Source organism: Podarcis pityusensis, assembly GCF_964106645.2.
Source record: "Podarcis pityusensis genome assembly, chromosome: 2".
NCBI lineage: Eukaryota > Metazoa > Chordata > Lepidosauria > Squamata > Lacertidae > Podarcis > Podarcis pityusensis.
Window position 1 is genome coordinate 3,074,747 of NC_138029.1, and position 14,471 is coordinate 3,089,217.

The 14,471-nt window shown below is 45.6% G+C and overlaps 1 protein-coding gene across 2 annotated transcripts in view; it reads right to left on the reverse strand.

The window, feature by feature from the left end:
* Positions 1-13,483, reverse strand: part of COL5A3 (collagen type V alpha 3 chain) — a 121,912-nt gene extending 108,429 nt beyond the window's left edge. For both annotated transcript variants that reach the window (XM_080989583.1, XM_080989587.1), the window contains exon 1: positions 13,358-13,483. In XM_080989583.1, coding sequence (XP_080845709.1) covers positions 13,358-13,430 — 73 coding nt within the window. In that variant the 5' untranslated portion in view covers positions 13,431-13,483. The remainder of the gene's footprint in view (positions 1-13,357) is intronic.
* Between the last annotated feature and the right edge of the window lie 988 nt (positions 13,484-14,471).

Sequence of the window (14,471 nt, forward strand, 5' to 3'; positions counted from 1 at the left end):
CAAGATTACCCCCATGTGTCTGTTATATAGCTAGAAAATGCAACACTCTGCCCAGTGCAAGAAAAGCCAAATATTTGATTGCAGTGGACAACAGTTTAAGAAGCACTGTTCCATATAAACACATGTCTATCCATGCCTTTCTCTCCCCCACACAATAGAGGTTAGAAGAGCCCTGTGTGGCCAGCTAGCACATAATTTTCAATCCTTTCATCCATCTCTGTGATCCTTTGGCCCTGTGACTGCCAAGAAGGCTACTCCTAATGCAGACCTACTTATTTATATGACAATTGAAACCCACTGCCAAGAGTGGCTAGCAACAATTAACGTATATCTGGTGTTTGACACGCCTGGTTGCCTTTCTAATTGCCAGTGCCAGAAATACATAGAGATACTGGGGTACAGAGCAAGACCACTCTCTTAGTTCTTACCATTCAGCTTAGTGCTGGTTTCAGTTTAGTATTGGAAGCCCAGGCTGCGTGTCATTCTCTTAGTTCTATGATTATGATTGCGGGGAAATCATAGAGTTATGGGGCTGGGGCTGGAGCACCTGCTTTGCATGCAGAAGGTCCCAGGTTCAAACATCACCAGGTAAGGGGCTGGGAAAGACTCCCATCTGAAAACTCAGGAGAGCCACTACTAGGCAGTCTAGACAATTTTGAATGAGATGGGCCGGCAGTTTGACTAAGGTAGAAGATAGCTTCCTACATTCAGCTGAGATGGCCTAGTTTTGGCAGACCTTAGTACTGGCATTTGCAGCCACCAATGTCACCTTACGTCTTGCCACACAGGGACATATCTGGCAGGCAGCAGTACTTGCAATCCTGTGTGGCATGGAAGTGCAGGCTACATTATATGACCTGATGTCTTGTTGACCCCCTTTCAGAGAAAGTTGTGGTTGAAACTGCATGCTTCTGAGTATTAGCTGTCCAGGAATGAGGCCAAAGAACAGAATGCAAGCAGCTGTGTACATTCTTGACTCCAAGGTATTTGCCCCAGCCCTTGTTCTCAACCATAACTTTGTATACAATGAATCAAAACAAACAAAGATTTTTAAATTAAAAACAAAATGAAATTCTGCAACAAGAAGACCCAGGTTGGGTGATTTGGAATAAATTATGCAGCGTGCTTCCAGATAGATAGATAAGATTGCAGCCATTACTAATCCTACTCAGAGTAAACTCACTGAAATTAATTAACATGACTAATTTAGGCCCATTAATTTCAGTGAGGACTCTGAGTAAGCTTAGCATTCGATACAGCCTATAGAGGTATATGTATGTGTGTGTGTCTCTGTGTACACACAGGGTGGGGGGAGAGGGAGAGAGCTAGAGAGTTATATGCTTTGGGATAGCAATACAGAAATCATTTAGGCTTTCTCTGCATTTCAAAACTAGAATTTGTGGAAAGAAATAGGGCAAATGTAGGGTGGAGAGTTATGAAAAATGGGGAGTGGTGAACTGTAGGACCAGTAAAACAGTAATCACCAAGGAAGAACCAAGAGATGCTGAGCAAATTTAGGTCCCACCCTGGGACCACCAAAAACCCCACACAGCTCAGATATAGCTTGTGGTATTTCACAAACGTTATCAGCAAACACCAGAACTGAAATAACTCCCATGTGTTTCTAGAAGCTGAGCCTGTCTGGATGCTAAAATCTAAGCCAGATACTCTTGCAAAAGTGAAATACATGTTGGACAATTGAATAAAGAATCTCTCCCCTTCCCTGTAGAAATAACAACATTAACAGCAATATTCCATTTTCAGAGTGTTCTTCACAATCACAAAATGTGGTCTTTACATCAACTCTGTAAGGTAAGTCATAGCATTAAGGTAGGTCAGCGTTACCGGGCATTTTTGGCCACAACTGGAAAGAAGAGGTCCCAGCAAAGGAAGAATGGATGCAAAAACTTATGGAATATGCAGAAATGGTGAAAGAATAAGAAATCAAGATAACAAATATTTTATAAAAGAATGGAAATGGTTTATTTAATATTTACAGATCAATTGTAAACAGATATAAACACTGGCAGGATTATTGTAATAACCTGCAGCTACATAAGTGTGTGTGTGTGAGAGAGAGAGAGAGAGAGAGATAAATAAATAAGTTAAGTTAATTTGGATATACAGAAGATATTAAAAATAAATTTAAGGAACCGCAGAAAGAGGGGGAAGGAAGTCAAGTTTTAAAATGTCAAAATGATTGTAAAATCAGTGAAATGTATATATTTGAAAAGTATAAATAATTTTATTTTTTTTAAGGTAGGTCAGCATTACTGTTCCCATGTTACAAAACCAAACAAGTCCATGGCAGAGGCAAAATATGAACTGGGTCTTCCTGTTTCACAGCTCAGTCTTTTAGCCAATATGCGCCACTTTCTCTCACTAAAAGCCCTTCCCGGTTTCCTCCACCTGCACTTCTTGACTGCCTATTTATTTTCATGTTCTTCTCTGCATCACAAGAGCTAGAAACTTATGCTTTTTAAAACTCAAAACCAAACATTCTCAGGGCGCTGTATCCTGCATCAATCTCCATGTATAATCCTTAGAGGGCTTCCAGATGATTTATTCCCATGAGTCACTATGGCATGAGTGCTGAAGTGAAACAAACATTGCTTTTCCAGTGCCAATTTGTGTGTGCAGATCAGTGAGTTTGAGTAACATCAGCCCATCATTTTTTTTCTTTGCTTTTTAAATAAAAGTGGGCAGGTTCTAGAAAAACTGAAGTGTGCTCTACACCCACTTTCTCTGTCCCTCAAGAGATGTGTCAATACATCCGTGACATTCCTACTAGTCACAACAGAAAAGAAAACAGTACCTCAAAACAAACAGTGCCTCAAAAAAAGTGGTACCTTGAACAACTCCTTTTAAGGCATAGGCTATACACACATTGCCTGGGCTTTTGAGCAACTTAAACATTTTTTATTAATTTAGTTACTGTTTTGTTTTAAATAGTATTTTAATTTTATTGTTTTTAGTTGTTGAAACTTCTCTGGAAACAATAATGGAGACTGGTATAAATATCTTCAAATAAATAAATAAAGAGTGCAAAAATAACTTCCTCCTCTCCCTCCCCTGCCCACGATCCTGCTACTCCATGTGGACTAGCAGGATTTGTGGGTGATCTATACTCTGATTCAGTTGGTTGTGAACACACAAACTGCAAGATATTGAACCAAACAAGTCTTTCCTTATAATTCTCATGAAGTTACCACTATGGAGAATCAGAAGCAAAATGCATCTTCAAAATAACATCTTCTCCCAAAATCTTAGCTAATAGTCATTCAGGAAATCTGCACATAACCTACTTGCACAGGATAAGAGGTTACAGTCTGGAAAGGAGACCCTGGGCTGGGGACATGTTGCTCTTCCTATCCTTTGAGACAAAACAGAAAGGTCAATTGATCACTTCCCTACATTGCAACATTACCCCATCAAATGGACACCGTGGCAGTGGGGGGGAGGGTCAGCATTTTGCTATTGCACCAAAGCAACTGGGGTGGTGACAGAGGTTGTTGTGGGGGTGAACTATATTTGGAGAGCAAGTCACCTGTGTGGAGCAAGGGACGGCTGTGCATGGGGGACACCAGTTGTTGTAGGGGGCCGCAACAGACACACACAAGGAGGGAAAACTGGACTGAAGGGTTTCAGCTGCTCCCAGCCATGGGCCTTCCAGATGTTGCTGGACTACAACTCACATCCCCCTGACCACTGGACATGCAGGCTGGGGTGGATGGGAGTTGCAGTCCAGCAACATCTGGAGGGCACCACACAGTGTGCCCTGAACAAGATGATCTCAAGGTCCCTTCCTGCTCTATCATTCTTTGATTAAAAGTCCTGGCAGCACTGCCAGTGCTCTTCGAAATGTTCTTATATATAGCGCTTGAGACAGTGGAAATTAGAAGGAGGTGGAATAAGCAGCATCAGTCCTCAGTGATTATATGTTTGGTGGAAATCCAATGGTGATTGACAAAAAGAGATACATTCATCCAAATTGCACAGAGACCAAGCACGTATGACTATCTGTCTCTGCTCTTGACCACTATTTGATGCCCGCAAGCTTGTTGCTACATGCATGCAGACAAAGCACATCTCCTGGCAACTGTCATCTAGAGCCGTCCCTCAATCCCTGTGGCACTTCAGGTGCAGACGCTGAGCTCATCTGCCTGAAAGGCCTCTCATTTTTTCTCCATCATGTCTAAACAAGTCTCTGATGAGCTTGGAATGAAGCTGTAGATGTTTCTTGGGCTCAAATGTCTTGGGCCTTGCTGCTTTTGATGCCCTCATTCAGCTCTGGTTAAAGAGAACAGAGCTGTTTTGTCCAGCTCTGGTCCAGCTGCCAAGCCATTATAAAGCATCAAGATCTCATACCATCAGTCTTCTCTTCCCCTGCTGTAGTTGTCCTAGACCCATGTCAGAACTTGCTCAAGGGGCCAGGAGTATCTTGCATTCCCCTAGCAAATGTTTGACATGATGATGTTAACACTACCGAGCACCAACAGTGGCCATGAGGGTGATCAAACGCATTTGCCGGCTCTTTGCTGCATTTCCAGACATCTGCGACATGAAGGAGAGACTGTTTGTTTAATACTCACTGCACAGACAGACATCCGATGTCACATACATCAGTGCCTGAGTGTGCGGGGGATGCAGGTCAGTGTGTGCATGCTCTGAACAGTGGCACAGGTGGTGCTGTGGTCTAAACCACTGAGCCTCTTGGGCTTGCCAATCGGAAGGTTGGCAGTTCAAAGCCCTGTGATGGGGTGAGCTCCCATTGCTTGGTCCCAGCTCCTGCCAACTTAGCAGTTCGAAAGCACACTAGTGCAAGTAGATAAACAGGTACCGCTGTGGCAGGAAGGTAAACGGTGTTTCTGTGCATTCTGGCACTCATCACAGTCCTCTGTGCACCAGTAGCAGTTACTCCTGCTGGCCACATGACCCGGAAAGCTGTCTGTGGACAAACAGCTCCCTCAGCCTGAAAGTGAGATGAGCGCTGCAACCCCAGAGTCGCCTTTGACTGGACTTAACCGTCCAGGGGTCCTTTACCTGTACTTTTTAAATATGTATATGCACTCACTTGTTGGAGAGAAAGAGAGTTATTGGGTCACAGTAAAGTGATTTTTTTTTGAGGGGGGCACTGAAACAGTTCCTTGCCAAGGCCATAAAGGACTCTACACCTCTGTGTAAACATCAATTTCTCTATGGCACCACAAGCTGTTATCTTGGCAGTTCGCATGGACAGGGCAGAAACTTGTGCCATGTGCTGCATCCTACATGGAGTGATCGTTATGCTTAGAATTTTACTGCTGATGCAGTGAAAATCCAGCCCCATCCTAAAAGCAGTAAAATACCATCATTTGGTGGATCAATGCCATTTTGTCTTCTCTGAGCATGCTCAGTTATGCTCACCAGACAGGCTTTGTCTTCACCACTCACCATCAATGAAGGCAAGTGCAGAACCAACAGAGCCTTTTCTTCAGGCAGATCAAGATAACCAAGTGACAGCAAAACTTCAAAAAAATTAGCAGGGGCAATTAGAATAAGATATATAATTTGATTACAGGTATTGATGAAAACCTCTAGAATGTATTTTGTATAGCTAAGCCTTTATCTGTATCTTCGGTACACTGTATTTTATTGTATTACTATGGCTAATGGCTGGTGCAACTAAAGATTCTTCTGATCTGATCTGAACCAACAGGGACTCACTCAGCACCAGGCATCCCGAGGTGAAACACACCAGCCCTTCCAGACCAGGCCACACAAAAGTAGCCTGAAACATGTTCCTGCATCCATGTGTGGGTGAAAAGAACTTTTTTTGTATTTGCCACAGCAGTTTGGCACAAGGGTTCAATAAGGGTACAATTGGGGAGGGAGACAGTGCTCCTGAAGGTAGGAGTCTATCAATTGATGAAGATGATCATCCAAATGTCATAGACCAAATGGAGCAAACAGCACGCAGACCTAGTGGTGGGAGGAAAAAATCCTTAAATAAGAGACACGGGGGAATGATTAATGGACTTCAATGTCTGTACACTAATGCGCAAAGCATGGGAAATAAACAAGATGAGCTTGAGCTCTTGGTACAGCAAACTAAATATGACATAATAGGCATCACTGAAACCTGGTGGGATAAGTCCCACGATTGGAATGTAATAATGGAGGGATACAATCTATTTCAGAGAAACAGACCAGACAAGAAAGGAGGAGGAGTAGCGTTATATGTCAGGGATGTGTATACCTGTGAAGAGATCCAAGATTTAGAACCTCAAAGCCAAAGTGAGAGCATTTGGGTCAAAATTAAGGGAGAGAAGAATAACAGCGACCTCATTGTGGGAGTTTACTATAGATCCCCAAGCCAAACAGAGGACATAGATGATGCCTTCCTGGAACAGATGGCCAAGCATGCAAAAGGAAGGGAGATAGTAGTAATGGGGGACTTCAATTACCCGGATATTTGTTGGATGTCAAACTCAGCCAAGAGCATAAGGTCAAACAGATTCCTCACTGGCCTTGCAGACAACTTCATTGTCCAGAAAGTGGGAGAAGCAACAAGAGGAACAGCCATTTTAGATCTGGTCCTAACCAATGTTGATGACCTGGTTAGTGGGGTAGAAGTGGAAGGATCATTAGGCGCGAGTGATCATGCTCTTCTGAAGTTTACTATACAGCGGAAAGGAGCAGCCAAGCATACTAGGACTCAATTTTTTGACTTTAAGAAAGCAGACTTCATAAAACTTAGGGAAGTGCTGGGTGAGATCCCATGGACAGTAATACTAAAAGGAAAGAGAGTTCATGATGGCTGGGAGTTTGTTAAGAGGGAGATAGTAAAAGCACAACGTCAGGCAATACCAATGAGACGGAAACATGGAAGGTGCCTAAAGAAGCCAGGGTGGCTATCTAAAGAACTTTTAACTGAGTTAAGATTAAAAAAGGATGTGTACAAAAAATGGAAAAGGGGGGAAACCACCAAAGAGGAATTCAAACAAATAGCCAGCACGTGTAGACACAAAGTCAGAAAAGCTAAAGCACAGAATGAACTCAGGCTTGCTAGAGAGGTTAAAAGCAACAAAAAACACTTTTATGGGTATGCTCGTAGCAAAAGGAAGAACAAAGAAACAGGGGGTCACTCAGAGGAGAGGATGGTGAAATGCAAACAGGGGACACAGAAAGGGCTGAACTCCTCAATGCCTTCTTTGCCTCAGTCTTCTCCGATAAAGAAAACAATGCCCAACCTGAAGAATTTGGAGCAAATGATTCAGCAGAGGAAACACAGCCCAGAATAACTAAGGAGATAGTACAAGAATACTTGGCTAGTTTAGATGTATTCAAGCCTCCAGGGCCAGATGAACTGCATCCAAGAGTATTAAAAGAACTGGCAGATGTGATCTCAGAACCACTGGCAGTCATCTTTGAGAATTCCTGGAGAACAGGTGAAGTCCTGGCAGACTGGAGGAGGGCAAATGTTGTCCCTATTTTCAAAAAGGGGAAAAGAGAGGACCCAAATAATTACCGCCCAGTCAGTCTGACATCAATACCAGGGAAGATTCTGGAGCAGATCATTAAGCAAACAGTCTGTGAGCACCTAGAAAGGAATGCTGTGATCACCAATAGTCAGCATGGATTTCTGAAAAATAAGTCATGTCAGACTAACCTGATCTCGTTTTTTGACAGAATTACTAGCCTGGTAGATGAAGGGAACGCAGTGGATGTAGCCTACCTTGATTTCAGCAAGGCATTTGACAAGGTGCCCCATGATATTCTTGTAAAGAAGCTGGTAAAATGTGGTCTTGACTATGCTACCACTCAGTGGATTTGTAACTGGCTGACTGACCGAACCCAAAGGGTGCTCATTAATGGTTCCTCTTCATCCTGGAGAAGAGTGACTAGTGGGGTGCCACAGGGTTCTGTCTTGGGCCCGGTCTTATTCAACATCTTTATCAACGACTTGGATGATGGACTCAAGGGCATCCTGATCAAATTTGCAGATGACACCAAACTGGGAGGGGTGGCTAACACCCCAGAGGACAGGATCACACTTCAAAACGACCTTGACAGATTAGAGAACTGGGCCAAAACAAACAAGATGAATTTTAACAGGGAGAAATGTAAAGTATTGCACTTGGGCAAAAAAAAATGAGAGGCACAAATACAAGATGGGTGACACCTGGCTTGTGAGCAGTACATGTGAAAAGGATCTAGGAGTCTTGGTTGACCACAAACTTGACATGAGCCAACAGTGTGACGCGGCAGCTAAAAAAGCCAATGCAATTCTGGGCCTCATCAATAGGAGTATAGCATCTAGATCAAGGGAAGTAATAGTGCCACTGTATTCTGCTCTGGTCAGACCTCACCTGGAGTACTGTGTCCAGTTCTGGGCACCACAATTCAAGAAGGACACTGACAAACTGGAACGTGTCCAGAGGAGGGCAACCAAAATGGTCAAAGGCCTGGAAACGATGCCTTATGAGGAACGGCTAAGGGAGCTGGGCATGTTTAGCCTGGAGAAGAGGAGGTTAAGGGGTGATATGATAGCCGTGTTCAAATATATAAAAGGATGTCATATAGAGGAGGGAGAAAGGTTGTTTTCTGCTGCTCCAGAGAAGCGGACACGGAGCAATGGATCCAAACTACAAGAAAGAAGATTCCACCTAAACATTAGGAAGAACTTCCTGACAGTAAGAGCTGTTCAACAGTGGAATTTGCTGCCAAGGAGTGTGGTGGAGTCTCCTTCTTTGGAGGTCTTTAAGCAGAGGCTTGACAACCATATGTCAGGAGTGCTCTGATGGTGTTTCCTGCTTGGCAGGGGGTTGGACTCGATGGCCCTTGTGGTCTCTTCCAACTCTATGATTCTATGATTCTATGATTCTAAGCTTCTGAGCTGCACAAGCCACCGTTGCTCATTCAAGATCTTGCTCAAAAGCTTGCATGCACTTCTAGTCACAGAAGGCTGTTATGTAAAAACTACCACCTTGCCCTTGGCCTTGCCCAAGATTTCCTTCTTTTTTCTTTTGCATTGCTTAGTGTTTGTATACCTGGAGGTATCTTGCAATTTACAAGATTGCATAGATCCCCGTGCTGATCCCTGCAGGTGTCATATCAAGCCTTGTGCAAAATCAGCACAGGTTGCAGCAAACCTGTTTTCTAGATGGTACTGCTGCTACTTGTTTCACACCAGGAATAATACTTAGTATTTGCACAAAGCTTCTGTTTTCAAAGTGTTTTACATTTACTACCTGAATGAATATTACAATAGTTCAGAATACAGATGCTAGACTGCATATAGGGAAAGGGGCATGGCAAGCACATTGTGGTGGAGCTTTTTCAGCTGCACTGGCTTCTGCTGCATTTCTGAGCCCAGTTTCAAGGGCTGCTCCTAACTTTCAAAGCTCTTTAAGGGGTCACAGTATGTGAAAGTGGCCAGACTCCACCAGTGCCTGTCCATACTCAGGAGCCTTTTTCCAGCTTACCATGTCATCTGAGGTATGGTGGGTGGCTACCAGGAAAAGGGCCTTTTCAGCGGTGACAACACCCTTCCCCGCCCCTACGTTTTGGAATGTTCTCCACAGCAAGGCTGCCAGGGAACAATACTCTTCACCCCAAACAGGTTTTTAAAGTTTTGTTTATCTGCTTTATATGGATACTGTCTTTATAGAGTGGCTATGTTACTTTATACTTAAGGCATAATCACAATGGTGAATCTAAAGGGCAGAGTATAAATTTAAACAAGAGGTGGGGAACCTCCAGTCCATGGGACAATTTGGGACACCAGAGGGTCCAAGTTGGTCCACAAGACCATTTCCCCCAAACCACAGGGTGCAATCAGCTGATGGGTGAAGGGCAGGGTTCAAGCCTGTTGGGTGCCACTTTGCCAGAGAGTTCCCTGTGGGGTACATGCTGATGAAATAGATCCCTCCCCCCACAAGTCAACTTTGACAGGTGAGTTGGCCCACAGGAGCTGGTGGGGAGATAAAGATCTATGGCCAACAAGGTACCCTACCCCTGATCTAAACAAACTAACAAGCATAGTTTGTAAGGTAGGTCTCCTTAGATAGCTACTTACACTGGGGTAAGCAGATGCTATAAAACTCCTTTTCTAGGAGAAACTGGTGCAAAAACAATGTGATCATAGCATTGCTTGTCACTCTGAGGTTTGGCTGGGTTGTTTTAAGGAGAAAAGTAGTTGCTCTAAATAAGCAATGAAAATAAGTAAGTAAATAAATATCAAGAAATGTACACTTGAATATTTGTGTGTGCATGTGTGTGAGAGAGATACAGAGAGAACATTATTCCAATGTGTCCATTTCCCATCTGTATTTGCCCATCTCTTTGTGTCTGAGGGTCGCCTTCTATGCAGGGTAGATACAAGAGTGTGTACTTTGCTGCACAGTGTTTATCTAAGCCCCTCGCTGTGGGTGCCTGTCTGCGTTATTCATCTTCATGGGTGGCTGTGAGAAAGGCAAACTGCACAGCTTGCCCCACACACCCTGGAGCCCCATCCAATCTCCCTTGCAAGCCTTCTTCTTCCAGCCCATCTATAAGTAAGATCTTAGGAACACTGGTGGTTCTGTGGTTCATAGATTCCTGCTTATTAACTTATTTCATTTCATTAACAAACACTTCTCACCCCTCACCTTTTCTACACAGCAATCTTCATGGCAGCTGACATAAGAATTAAGAAATGCAATTTGGGGGGAAATATAACACATTTTTATAAACATACACATAGGACTGGCCTTAAATAACAAAGATAGATTAGATAGATAGATAGATAGATAGATAGATAGATAGATAGATGATAGAGAGAGAGAGAGAGCGAGAGAGAGAGGGAGGGAGGGAGCAGAACTATGCAGCAGGTAGAAATAATAGGGCAGGGATACAATTTCTATGTGATCACCCACCAAACACTCATGCAATCAAAATATATTTTAAGTTGATGCTAATAGAAAGAAGAGTAAGCAACCAGACTAATGCCTCCAAGGAAGGCATTTCACAAGAGGGAATACCCTGCAGTTGGTAACTACCTGCCTCACTCCCCAAGGCAGGGGTACGCAGAGAGCAGGGTCTTAGACGGTGAACACAGCAAACAGGCTGGTTCGTACAGGAGAACAACCTCAGTCCTCGGCTGTGTGGGTAATTACAGATCAACACCAGCAATTTAAATGGAACCAACAAACAAACTGGGGGCAATTGAAGATCAGGGCAGAACTTGATTGGGGGCAGAAGTCCAGGGCACTACTCAGCACAATGAGCAGGAGGGCCTCACCCCACCCCCAAACACAGCAGGGCTGACTTACTGCATCATCTAAAAGGGAATCCCACCCCACCTGCCCACACACATAGCCCACAGAAAACCATTAAGTCCAGAATCTAAAACTACCAAACTTTGCACGAGTGTGAAGATATTTAACAAGATATTTTAAGATATTTAACAAGTCTCATTTTATAACCTGCCCCCTGTATTCTGAGCAACTTTAAATTTATGGACCTTGCTATATCCAATACAATCCTGCAGCCATTTGCATGATAGCTGCAAAAGTTCTCCATGGCATGCATGTGTACCAACATATATTTTAAAGTGTGCATTCTAGGTACTACAAGTCATATTTTAAGCATGAATTGCATAACAACAATGTAGCCTAACACAATGAAGCTTAAGGTGTGGCCTTGGGAAAGTGATCCGATTTATATGGAAATGGCTGGAATGATGAGCACGAGCACTTCCCAACTGCAACAGTTTGTTGCAGGCACCATCCGTATGTACTAATAACGATCTGTTCACAATGTGCTGGTCCTTCTGTAGCCACACCAGTGCCATCCATGCACAAGTAGGAGCTAACAACAGGCTTGAGAGAATCACACTGTTTGCAGAAGCACAAAAAGAAAGTATTTTGAGGGATGCTGTTCTTTGGAGCAGAGGATGGAGCATGCTCTGCAGGCTCAGAATGCTAAATGAGTGTTTGGGATCAAGGAATTTTAAGTATATGTTACTACCGAGAAGGTCTGGAGGTCCACAATGATGGGATAACATTAGGACTGCAACTCTATTAAATACATTTTAATCAATCAATAGTATGCATTATGTTAAATTAAGGTTGGTTAATCCATCAATTATATTTGTATGTATTAACATGTGGATAGTTTCTGAAGCAAGAATCACACTTTCTTTGTATTTAGACACAAATGCATATGCCAGCATCAGGCAGCATCTTAGAAGAGGCATTCTTAAGCACTTGTACTAAAAATGATAATGTGTTCATAAAAAATCCACTGGCCCTATTAATTGTGGCACCTTTAAAGTCAAATTGTATTTTCTTTTTTAACCAACCAAATTTTCTAACTGAATATTTAGAACACTAAAAAGTGATATATAAATATTTACCATCATCATACTGTGGGCAAGCACCCTGGGTGCACCCTGGGATTATGTGCATTGACCCTTGGAAAGGGACGCAAACACTGAGGTAGGAATTGGATCTATACTGGCAGGTGGCGCCTCCCTCCTTTGCACCAGCCAAAAGATGACGGAGATAAACCTCCCTCGACAGAGGACCCTCCCGAATGCATATTGGATGTGCGCGGGATAAATGGCCCTCGCTGCGGTCCCTCCGTCATCTCATCTCGGTGGGGCTTGGGAGCGGGTGCTTCTGCTTTACTCCGAGACGTTTTCCCCTGCATGGATTTTCGGAGGGAGGCGTCCTGGGTCTCCGATGCCTGTGAATACCTAAAGTCCACACATCCTCACATGCCTGCGGGAACCCCTCAAACGGCGCAGGGCTCTCTGCTCGCTCACCTGTGGAACAGGTGGCTGGTGATGGGGTGGAAGGAGGCGCCAGGGAATAGGGAGATAACAGAATAATATATCGTAGAGTTGGAAGGGAGGGACCACGAGGGAATCCAATGTGGGGCTCGAACCCAGGACCCTGAAATGAAGTGTCTCCTGTTCTCAGCTTGAGCTATCAGACTCAAACAGTGTGACAAACGCACTGGCACAGGTAGCCCTCAAAAACCTGGGCTGCCCCAAGGCGTTGCTGGAAGCCATTCTTTTAAATGGCACGTCCATTCTTCAAACTGAAGGGGCTCCGTGGATGAGCGCCTGTTTTCCACGCAAGACGTGCCGCGTTCAGTGCCCGGCTTCTCCGGATCGGGCTGGGAAAGTCCCTTGCCTGAAACCCCGGGGAGAGCTGCTGGCTGCCTGGGTGGACAATACGGAGCTGGAGGGGCCACTTCGGTCCGGCTCGTTTAGATCGCGTTGTCCGACGCGCGCTTGGCGCTGCACGTAAGAGGCCCCCGGACCGCAGCCCAGACGACCTTCCGCGCCCTCCCGCGAAACCTCCCTCTAGCGCCCGGCGCCCCTTACCTGCCCCCGTCCGGGGAACTCCGCGCCACAGGAGGGCCAGCAAGCAGATCAGGCGCCTCGCCAGCTGTGCCATCCTCGCTCGGCGCCGGGATCGCACAGGGCGCTTCCCTGCTCCGCTCGCAGACTCCGCGGGGAGGCGCGCAGGCAGCGCCGCGGCCAGAGAGGGGCGGGAGAGACGCGCCGGCCCCTCCCCGCGCCCGCGCCCGCCCCCGATCGCGCCCGCCAGGCGCCCCGGCCGCCCCGGCGGGAGGGGACGCGAAGGGGCTTCCCTGAGCCGGACGCAGTGCGCTCCCATGGGCGGCTAAGAGTTGAGGAGCGGGCTGCCCCAGAGCGGGGAAGGGAGCGCGCCCTGACTTTCCTCAGGGTACTCAGCAGGAACAGCATGTTAACGCTGCCTCTGCCTCTGTCTGTCTCTCACACGCACATACAAATGCCCCTTCACTCAGCACACACACCTGATAATTCCCACTTTATTATTAGTATCCTTTATTGGATTTCTGTACTGCAGCTGGGTGGTGTTCAGATTGAGGCTATGTACAGGGAGGTCAGGCTGGCTCTAGAGGGTGTCAGGTTGGGCATTTGCGAGGACCGGAGGCCAGCAAAGGGCGCGTCACTCCCCTAACTGTGCTTGCATTCCCACTTAGAATGAGCGCCCAGAAACAGGAACACTCGCAGTGTGCGCGCCTGCTTCTCCCAGGTCAGGATAGTGGAGGTGGTAAAGTTGAATGCCTTTATTGGGGGTGGGGGTGGGGGTGGGATACTGGTGGAGGTGCAAGTGCCAGCATTCAACTTGCAGATGGAGAAGGTTAGAAAAGCCCCCTGGGAGCCCAGGCATGTTAGGACGCAGGGCCAGGGGAGCTGGGGAATGAGAGCTATGCAATGCAGCCCTCTCCTCCTTATTCTCTTCCCTCAGGATGGGGCACCCAAAGGGAGATGCCAGCAGGAGGATTTGCAGCATCAGGCAGTTTTCTAGTCAGGAGCCTGTGCTGAGTTATGGGGCCTGAGCTTGGAAGTCATGGGGACCTCCTCTTCCTCCACCTACCCCACCTCTCAATCAACAACTCACAATGCTTCTTGGCTCCTTCTATCCATCACACACAACTCCTAATATCGC